Source organism: Pteropus vampyrus, unplaced genomic scaffold, assembly GCF_000151845.1.
Source record: "Pteropus vampyrus isolate Shadow unplaced genomic scaffold, Pvam_2.0 Scaffold71, whole genome shotgun sequence".
Classification (NCBI taxonomy): Eukaryota; Metazoa; Chordata; class Mammalia; order Chiroptera; family Pteropodidae; genus Pteropus; species Pteropus vampyrus.
The window spans coordinates 4,948,574-4,959,345 of NW_011888852.1; the positions used below are offsets into that span (position 1 = coordinate 4,948,574).

Consider the following 10,772-nt stretch of genomic DNA (forward strand, 5'->3'; position numbering starts at 1 on the left):
GTTGACGCTGCTGGTGATGCGCCCCTGTGGAGGGCAGGACGAGGCGGCGGCCGAGGGCGTCCTGCGGCAAGCTCCGGCTCTGGGGGGCAGCGCCGGAGCGGGCCAGCCGATGGGCTACCTGTGTGAAGTGGCCGGCGATGGCGACGAAGAGGCGGGAGAGGACGAAGCCGACCTGCTGGACACTTCGGATCCCCCGGGGGGAGGCGAGAGCACAGCGAGTTTGGAGGACCTGGAGGACGAGGAGACCCATTCGGGGGGCGAGGGCGGCAGCGGGGGAGCCCGAAGACGAGGCAGCGGTGGGGGCGGCATGAGCAAGACCTGCACCTACGAGGGTTGCAACGAAACCACGAGCCAGGTGGCCAAGCAGCGCAAGCCGTGGATGTGCAAGAAGCACCGCAACAAGATGTACAAAGACAAGTACAAAAAGAAGAAAAGCGACCAGGCTCTGAACTGCGGTGGGGCCGCCCCGGCTGGCAGCGTGGGAAGTGTCAAACTGGAGGTATCAGACCCTAGCTGGGGTCTTGGGGAGTGGGAGGTGGAAGAAGAAACTCCACTCTTGTGCAGACCGCACTTCCAGCGCCTGCCACCAGCCGCCAGAAGGGTCAGGTTGCCGTGGCTGGACTTGAGGCCGCGAGTTAGTGAGTGCTTGCCCTATAAAGTTTACACAAACGTGTGCAGAGCCTTAACAGTTTGTTGCATGCTTGTGATAGATGAATACATTTCAATGAAAATAATGTTAACACGTCTGAAGAGCTGTCATTTCAGAGATCTGGGATATGGACTGGAAGGGCAGGTAGTAAAGGTTCATCAGCAAAATAGCAGGTAAAGAGACTTAGGAACCTAGATGAATTTGGTACTTTGGAGAAGATAATCTCTTCCTGTTATCACTATTTCAGTTCTTAGTACCCTGTTCCCAGTACCCTTATACTTAACACTGTTTTTAGAACCCTGTTCTCAGTACCCCTTATTTAATACCTTGTTCTCAGTGTCCCTATTCTTAGTACCCTGCTCTCACTACCCCTTTTTAAGTACCCCTGGAGAAAAAGAATAATAACGGGGTGTAAGCCTCAGATATTCAGATTGTTTGATTTGAACGGCGTTGAAGGTTAAAGCCATTGCTCTGAATTGGACGTCTGACTGCAAAACTCCATTCTATCATTTGCTGGCTGTGTGGCCTTGAACAGGTTATTAAATGCCTCAGCTCCTTCCTCTGTAAGATGGGGATTAACGTAGTTCTTATTGTTACTGTGGATATGGGAGGTATTCCATATCGAGTGTTCACACATTGTCCAGCAGATAGTAAAAGTCAATAAGCCTTAGCCATTATTATTGTTGTTATTGGTGTTCTTTGAGGTTGTTATAGATAAGCAGATGCTTCATCCTGTGTGTTTTCCTTTTTTAAATAAAAGTTGTAATTTTTCAGTGCAGAAAAAAAAAATTGAATTTTGTTAAAAATGATCCAGAAAATAATTTTTAAAACAAACCTGTCCTAGGATGTATTTTGAAAGTCTTTAAATTTCTTAGGTTTTGGCTGGAGTTGAACAACTGCCTCATTGCTCACATTTTAGACTTCGTGATTGTTTACAAATGTAATGTTCTAAATATTTCTAAAATCCGCAGTCACCCACATATCACATTTTATTTGCACTGATTAGGGTCCGAGTGACCTTGTTCCCTTTTATCCCATTGCATCTTAATCAGGGTAAAAGGACTCTGAGAATTTTATGAAACTTAACATTTTTCCCAGAAAAATGCACACATGAAGGTATTAATTTTGTATGCACATTCATGGAGTTCAGGGCCCTTGTGGATCTTATATTTAAAACCTCCTCTACTCATATCCTTGTAAAATAGTATATTTTATCAAATCGTGCATTACATGGAATTATGGAAATAAGCATCTTACTACAGAATGAAAGTAAAGGTGGTCGTTTATCCCTTTTGTATGTTCCAAAAGTACCCATTCACTTCAGAATTCTTACAGAGAGAGGAGATAATCTAATTCTTTTCAAGAAAGAAGTTATTTATCTATAGCTACTTTCTTTTTTTAGTGCCCAGCGTTTCCATCTAGTTTGAGGAAAATGTACAAAAGATAAATTGATACTGAATTAGAGTCTCCCCCTCCACCCTCCACGAAATGAGCCTTAATAATTTTTGTATTTTAAAATTATTTTAAAATGATTTTTTAGGGATGAAAACTACTTGCTATAAGCAAGAAATAATCTCATACTATACCATTTGTCTGATTTTAAGGGACATTTTACCAGTTCTGAGGAGATTTCAAGAGCCGTAACTATCTTTATTGAACCAAGTGTAAAAATAACAGTGACAGGATATATAATAAGGTCAACTCTGTCAACTATATAGTACTGCTTTAGTAGATATCATTGTAGGCTGAGACACTCTGGGAAGGTTTTGCAGAGAAAATGTCAGTTTAAGCCAGAAAGGATGGCAGATAGTTTATGCTTAATCAGCTAAGTTTATTACGTGTCAGGTACTGTGCTAGGCTGTAAATGGAGCCTCACATCATTCAGCAATGAGATAGGTGCTATATTTTACATATGTAGAAACAGAGGCACAGAGTGGTTAAGTAACTTGACCTAGGTCATACAGCTAGCAATTACTCAAATCTAAGCAGTTTGATTCTAGAGCCTTCACTCTTACCCCTGCACTGTACTGCATCCCTAGAAATTTGGTAGGTAAGAAGAAAGAGAAGCACATGTTAGTAAACGGAAGTGGGAATATAGGAGATACTTTTGAGATCACAGCAAGTGGACCAATCTAGCTGAAGTGGAAACTTTTTGTGAAAAATTCATGAAAGATAAATTTGGAAAGAGGGTTTGAAGCCAGTTTATATTGTACTGAATGCCAAGCTATGGGGTTTTGGATTTGGAGTCTCTAAATGAAGGTTTCTATTCAGGAAGTACCAGGGGTTCCTACTCTGATGGAGTGGGTGGATTAAAGTCAGCCTATAGTTTAGAGCCTCTTTAGGAGATCATTATAGGACTCATAGATGGTAATGTGGTCTTCTGCCATAGTTTGAGCAGCAAGATTAGAAACTAAGGTATTTAAAATCAGTATTTCTTACACAGATCAAGGTTAAATAAGGAACAAATGTATATATTTAGTCCATGTATCTGCAAGTTATGCTATGTGAGAGACACATAAAGGAACAAGGGATAAAAGAATTGACCTGGGGGATTGTGATCATTATTTAATATCTAAAAGGTTCTCATTTGGAAGGAGCAGTAGGTTTATTTTGCATAGTCCTGAAGTACCCAGGATTCAGGTGAAAATCACGAGAGATGTTATTTCAGCTGAACATAAGTAAAAGCCACCTAAATGTTAGAGCTATTCAAAACCAAATGGGATGCCTCGAAAGTTGGTAAGCTCCTTTGGATAAAAAGTGTTCAGAATCTTTGAAAAGGAAGTTCCAATTTTTATATAAATTTAGACTAGACGACTCAAGGTTATTTACATTGCAAGCTTCTAAGATTTTGTGATATTAACATTCTGAATCTACATAGTGCTTTGTCGGAGATTATGAGAATACAGGATACTCTGCCATCAAGTCAGTTTCAGCATGTCATTTCTTGTGCACATAAAAGTGAAAGAGTCCCACGGAATGGTGGTTACTAGTGGGGAAGGGACGATAAAGGGGATCAAATGTGGTGTGATGGAAGGACACACCTCAGGTGGAGAGCACACAATAGATGTATTTTAAAGTCGTACACCTGAAATTTATATATTATTAGTGTTATCCCAGTAAACTGATTTTTTAAAAAAAGAAACAGTGCTATAAATAAAGTTAACCCTATGTGGAGAGAGGAAGGGAGAAATTTTTGCTTTCTCTGAGTATTACAGTTTTCTTTTTTTTTATATATTTTGAAACCTAAATGTTTAGGGATTCAACATTTTCTGAACAGGTTGGTAAATTTCATGTAACGAAAGAGATAAAGGGGACATTCTTTCTAATAGACAACTAAGAAGCCAATAGAGAAAAGGCCAAGAGGGTAAAACAGCTTTGATAATAACCTAAATGAAGAGCAAAGGTAAATTCACATAAGGCTTCCTAATAAAACAGTTATAGTTTTATACTTGTTTAGTCAGATTTTTGGATGTAGTCAATATGGTAACATGTTTTTATAAGAGAATGTTTCAGTCAGCTAGAGCAGTGTTTTGTTATGCCAGGAAAATTTAAGTATTAAGATTCCATCAGATAACTGTGGGTGCATGTTCATTAGGAAATGCTGGTGGTTTTGTTTGGATAATAATGTCTCAGTGCACGGTGTCACTTTAGGACTGACCTATTTTCTTTATGCTAATGTCTTCCAGTCTTTTCAAAACCAGTTTGTCATTTTTTGCCTAATGACTGCCAAATTTTGAAAGCTTTGTCTATCAATTGTTTCCTTAAGCAATTTTTCTGCCTCCTCATTTTTGTTGTTAATTGGGCAAAAGTATCAATTAGAATGTTTCATTAGCAATATATAAGTTGCCTTTGAGTTCATATATTTCATCCAAAGGCAGGCTGGAAGGCCTGGATAGCTTTCTATGAAGAGAATGCTCAGTTTCTACTGGGCTTTTTTCTTTTTTTTTTTTTTTACAATATTGAAAATAACTCACAAGTAACTCTTTATTTACTTCCCGCCACCACCACGTTTGCCCCACTGATGATTTTAAGACTTCAAGAGACTGAAGATCCCAGGTTGGAAATCCTGAAGGGAAGGAGAGTGAGGAGTGTTATATAAAATTAATTGCCAACACTTTGCCTGTGACTTAATGAGGGACTTTCCCGAAGTCCCACAGGGGCTGGACAAGATGGAAGAGAAGCAAAGACCTGTGCATTACATCACTGAAATGCCTGTACACATGGATTATTATATTAACTGTTAATACTATTTGTATTTTTATTATTTATCTCAGGAAAGTGCAGATAACATACTCTCCATTGTTAAACAAAGAACGGGATCTTTTGGGGATCGTCCTGCAAGACCTACTCTTTTAGAACAAGTGTTAAATCAAAAAAGACTGGTAAGCATCAGTTTGTAAAGTAATTACAAATCTATTAACAAAGGTTGTTTGTTATAGATGGAACTACTTAGATTTTTGAGATTTTAAAATTTATTAACTGATCATCAGAATCGAATTGTACCTCTGCCAGTACACAGTGGGATCTCACAGTGCTCCCCCAAGAGTGTGTGAGCAGGAACACATTTAATCTTGTCTCTTCATGGACTAAAGCATGAATATCTGAGCAAGTGCTCACTTTGGCACTACATATACTGAATATCCGAGCAAGATGGGATTTTAAAACATTCTCCTTGTACCGAATTCTGGGGTTTGTGGAATAATGCTTTAATGGTATTGAGATACAGTTAAACCAATATTTAATAAGGATCTCTATTATAAATTTGATAGAGGATATTAAAACTCATTAAAACTCAACCAGGGAAGGAGAGATTATTCAGTAAATAATGGAATAATTGGAAAATAATTTGAGGAGAAAAAATTTAGCTTGTCACATTACACTATACATCAAAATAAATTCCTGATAAAGATTTTTAAATTAAAAAAAAATTAGAATTGGGACTTTATCTAAAAAATCTGGAATGAGAATTTTTTTATTTAAAAGAAATAGACAAAAGGTACAAATTGATACTTACAAAATAGTCATGGGATGTCAAGTACATCATAGGGAATATTGTCAGTAACATTGTATAACTAACTATGTGTGGTGCTAAGTGGGTACTAGACTTATTGAAGGGATCACTTTGTAAATTACATAAATGTCTAACCACTATGTTCTAACATGATTAAACTAATATAATATCGAATGTCAACTATAATTGAAAAATAAAAATTTTTAAAAACCAAAAAATAGATAAAATTACAAAGACAAGATTATAAATCAGACTGCATAAAAATGAATGCAGAAGTCAAAAATGGTTGTAAAAATAAAAATGCAAATTTCAAAGTAACAGGAAAAATATTTGCAACAAACATAAAAGAACTATGGCTAATATGGTTAATGTTTTATTGCATAAAATACAAATTGCTGAGGAAGCAATTTTGGCCCAATACATCACAAAAGATATAACGAAAAAAAAGCAAAAATACTACCATTAAATGATATGAAAAGGTATTCAGTATCACAATATTAATAACAATAAGCAATAACAGTAAGCAAAAATAATTTAAATGATAACAGAGCGATGTTGAACTTCCGTGAAATGGGCACTCTCGTTCTATTGATGGCATCAGTATTGGCACAGCACTTCTAGAAAGCAGTTGGGCAATATATTTCAGGATTCTTTAAAATGGTCATCCACTTTGATTCAGAAATCATATTTACTGTGAAACATTTGCAAGAAATAAATCCTAAATATGGATAAAGTTAGGCATAAGGATGTTGCCAGAAATGTATTAATCATAAGTAGTGTAATGGTAAGATAAACAACCTAAATGGTCAACAGTTTCATAACAGCTAAGACTATTGTACATTTATTTGGTAGAATGTTAGGCAGTCTTTACAAATAAGTTTTAAACAAAACTGTTTAATACATAGAAAATGTGCTATGTTAAATTTTAAAATTAGTATTTAATGATAGTATTTCCACTTTTATGTAGTTTATCTTTTTTCAATTTATTGGAGCCAAATTTTTTTTCATCATCAATTTTATATGTAAATTATTATAACAAAATCACATTAACCATAGTCTGTTATATTTATTATATGATTACAACTATATTTAAAAATATGTGTACAAAAATGTATTGATTATTATAGAGCAGTTTATTCTTTTGTGAAATTTTGGTAATTTAACTATCTATAGACACGTAGCTATACACACACACACGCACATACATATACATGCACACTTTTTAATTTCTTCAGAAAGACTTAGTAGTCTAGTAGGAGAAACTTGAGTTCCAGGACTAGTCTTAAATGTATTTCCAAAGTCACGTTGAACTGCTGTTTTCATATATGGCCCTTTTTTATTTCCTTTTTTTCTTGCTGTCGTCCTGGGCCAGGGCTGTTCTTGGCTGTTTGCTTTTATGCTTCATAGAGAGTATCTGTGCTGGCACATCATATAAAGCATTTCCTTTGAGTGCAAAGTCACCAGTAAGATCAGGTTTCACCTATTATTTTTAGGTTTTAGTAATTTGATGTATGTCATCAGATATTATTATTATTAGTTTACAATTTAATTGCACTGCATCAGAGGCAAACATGAATTCAATTTAGGCATATTTTGTTTTCTAAGCGTATTGTATTGTGTAGGGACATATCAGAGTAATTTCATAGCATAAATACAATCTAATCCCATAGGAACAATACTATTAATAAATATTTTTTTCTTTTTTTAAGTCATTATTAAGAAGTCCAGAAGTGGTACAGTTTTTACAGAAACAGCAACAACTATTAAATCAACAAGTTTTGGAGCAAAGACAGCAGCAGTTCCCAGGAACATCAGTGTGAGAGAATGAAGAAGATCGACCTGGTTTTTTATCTTCTTGTAGTAGATGAGCATATTTTTATACCAAAGATAAGTGGGGTAAGATATGCCAGTGGAATATAAACAGTCGTTTTCCTGTAAACATATGTGTGCATTTGGAGATAAATAAGTATTGCACTTTCAGATCACCATGAATTTGAAGAAATTAGCTTATCATTCCAAAATAACATTTAAGTACAATGTATTTTGAACTAAGTGTTCTTCTTCAGTCATTGTTACTGAAGGTAAGAAAGCAGTTACTTTCTGTGGAAGTCCCGAAGTTAATAGATATTAATCTTGAACCATCTAGCTTGGTGGTTCTTATCAAGGGGCAGTTAGAAATGTGTGGGCATGATTTTTGATTGTCACAGTGACTGTGAAAGCAGCTTGTTTTTAGTGAATGGCCAGGAGTGCTAAACGTTCTGCATTGTCTGGAATAGTCCCATACAACTAAGAATTATCTTACAATATAATTCCTCTTAAGAAACACTAATAGCTACTTGCGATGATAAAATACAGTTGGGGCACTTAGACTTGGGTTCTCATAACCTTTTCAATTAAGACTGAGGCTGTCACAGAGGTAAGCCTTTCTATCTATAAGGAAAGCTAAATAGTTAAATATCCATGAAATTAGGGTGTGCATCTCCTCGGAGATGTGCTAGTACAACCTGAGAGAGGGATTAACTGAGTACACCAGAATGAATGCAGCTCCTAAAGTTGGCTTCTCTGCTTCAAGTTACTTGCTAGTGTTGACCCCTTTTAAAGCAGACACTCTTGTGTGCTAAATTTGTGAACAGCGTAGATATAGCTCATCCCACCAATGCCAGGACAAAATTATTTTTTAATACTCATTTCTTTTTCTAAAAGAGCTCCCGAAAATAAAAACACTCCAGCATTTTGTTAATGCTTTTCAAAATTGAGCTGTTTTAAGGTTGTGTTATTCCTAAGCAATGTTCAAAGAATAATGGGTTATATAGACAGATACTTTTTTCTTTTATTTTCTCCTAGGAAGATTTTTAAAAGGCAAACCTGCCAATAAAAGTAACAAATCAAATATTTCCAGTGATGGTACAATAAATATGTGTCTCAGGTTTAACTGCAAAAATGTGTTAGTTTCTTTGTTTTTAAACTCTGAAACATATATCAGGTTAAACTTAGTCACAACTGTTCTAAGAAGTACTTAAGGAGAGAAAGAGTCTTTTCATTTTTTATGAGTTTTATACCTGCATATCTGTGTAAAAACACTTTTACCAAAATTATTCATTAAAGTCCAGTTTTTGACTTCGAGTTGTTTGGCTCACTTATTCTGCTCTGTAGTTGCTTCACACTGGATTCAGAAGAATTCGTTTACATTTCTTATTAACGGTTATTCTTTTATGTTGTTAGGAGCTTTATTGAGTTCCTAGAGTATAAGTTAAGTTTTATGGCAAAAAAAAAGTCAACTGTGTTTCTTCAAACAAGAGGAGGGATAGGGAGGGAGGGAAAGTAATAGGCCGGTGAGAGCTGAATTAAAAGAAAAGGAATTGAATTTTTATATATCAATAAAACAATAAGGTTTTTTTTATTTGGGGTAGGTTTACTGCAATGTGTCCCCAATTTTTTATCCCTCCATGTAGTCATGACTTTCTCAATGTGACTTCGCTGCTCCCACCAAGAGGTTGAGTTTATTTATATACCTCTTAAATCTGGAGGACTGACCTTGTGACTTATTTTGGCCAATGGATTGCAGAGGAAATAATATGCCAGCTCTGGGTAGATTTTAAAGGTTTTGAAAACTTCCACTTGTTCTTTTAGACCCCTACCATGGTTCCAAGCCCAGCCTAGCGTAGCCTGCTGGATAATGAGACATGTGGCCCAGTCCCTCTGTTGTACAAGCCAATAGCAGTAAACAGCCAGACAAGTGAGTGAAGCTATGTGGGACTAGCTATCCCGCAGCCAGCCTGCTAGCTGACTGCAGATACATTTGATCCCAAGTGAAATCCAAGCCTAACCCAGATTGGCAGAACCACCCAACTGACCTGTAGACTTGTGAGCAATAAGTGCTCATAATTGTAAGCCACAGAATTTTGGGGTGGTTTGTTATGCAGCATTCTTGAGACAGTAACTGATAGATGTAGCTGTATAGTTATTGCTGCATAACAGTTGACCCCAAAATTTAGTGGCTTAAAACAACAATTTACTATTATTTCTCACAGTTTTGTATATGGTACTTTGGGTATTAAATAGCCGTGTGCATGCTTTCACACTGGGTGTGGTAGACTATACTTTCCAGAGATGGCCACAACAAAGTTTCCCACTCCACATGCTCTTATGCGATGTGGCTTATTAAGAACTGGGTTTTATTTTTCTACCGCCTAAATCTGGGCAGTCCCTGTGACTGCTTTAACAGAATATGGCAGAAGCGATGCTATGCTAGTTTATTTGAGGCTAGAGAAAAGGAGATATGGTAAGTATAGATGTGGTATGTTGTAGTAATAAGAACAGATAGGAATTCATAGATTCCATTGTCCAGCAAAGTCATCTGCTAATATAGAGTGGGAGAGTTGATGATAAAAGGCTCAAGGAAAAGGGAACAATCAGGAAGATACATTGAAGTCGATAAGAGAGATGGCTAGTAGCTAGCAACCTGCTAATAGACCCCTGATATCTTTTTTCCCTTCTTTCATATTAATAGCCACACACCAATATAGCTGATTCTCACATAAAATCTTGCCAAAGAACCCAGACACAAATGATTTGTGGATGATTACATTCATAGAAAGTACAGAAACAGGTGAAACTGTTGTCAGAACACAGAGAAGTAGTCACCTTTGGAAGGGTATAGAGCATGGGAGGAGGATTCTGGGGTTCTGGTAATATCTGTTCTTGTCCTGGATACTGGTTATGCATGTGTGTTTTGTTAATGAAAGTTCTGCAACCTATATATTTATGATTTTTGTACTTTTCGGTATGTATTTTTATTTCGATTAAAAAAAAAAAAAGACTATTTGTAAGCTGCCCTTGCAGCTGGGTGTGGCCACATGAGTAAGTTATGGCCAAAGAGTTGTGAGCAGAAATTATGTATGCCACTTCCAGACGGTGCCCTGAAAAAGGGAGAAGACAGCCCATTGCCCCTTTATCTTCATCCTGTCACTTGGAATATGGACAGATGAGGGTAATTCACTGGGGAAGGTGGAACAGGATAGAAGGATCCTGTGTCCTTGGATGGTCTCAGGGAGCAGAGCCACCATCCTAGTCTGGGATCCCCTATTTTTGGACTAGTTCATGCAAAAGAGA

The 10,772-nt window shown here is 36.8% G+C and overlaps 1 protein-coding gene across 1 annotated transcript; it reads left to right on the forward strand.

Annotated features, from left to right (window-relative positions):
- The first annotated feature begins 6 nt into the window (after window positions 1-6).
- On the forward strand, window positions 7-8,780 carry RFXAP (regulatory factor X associated protein). Its single transcript, XM_011361868.2, has 3 exons — window positions 7-499; window positions 4,924-5,031; window positions 7,370-8,780. Exons 1-3 carry the CDS (start codon window positions 17-19, stop codon window positions 7,478-7,480), a joined length of 702 nt encoding a protein of 233 aa, XP_011360170.2. The 5' UTR covers window positions 7-16; the 3' UTR covers window positions 7,481-8,780.
- The last annotated feature ends 1,992 nt before the right edge of the window (window positions 8,781-10,772 follow it).

Coding starts and splice junctions, on each gene's coding strand:
- RFXAP (XM_011361868.2), top strand. CDS start 17: ATGCGCCCCTGTGGAGGGCAGGACGAGGCGGCGGCCGAGGGCGTCCTG. Junction 500..4,923: donor TGGGAAGTGTCAAACTGGAG/GTATCAGACCCT, acceptor TATTTATCTCAG/GAAAGTGCAGATAACATACT. Junction 5,032..7,369: donor TGTTAAATCAAAAAAGACTG/GTAAGCATCAGT, acceptor TCTTTTTTTAAG/TCATTATTAAGAAGTCCAGA.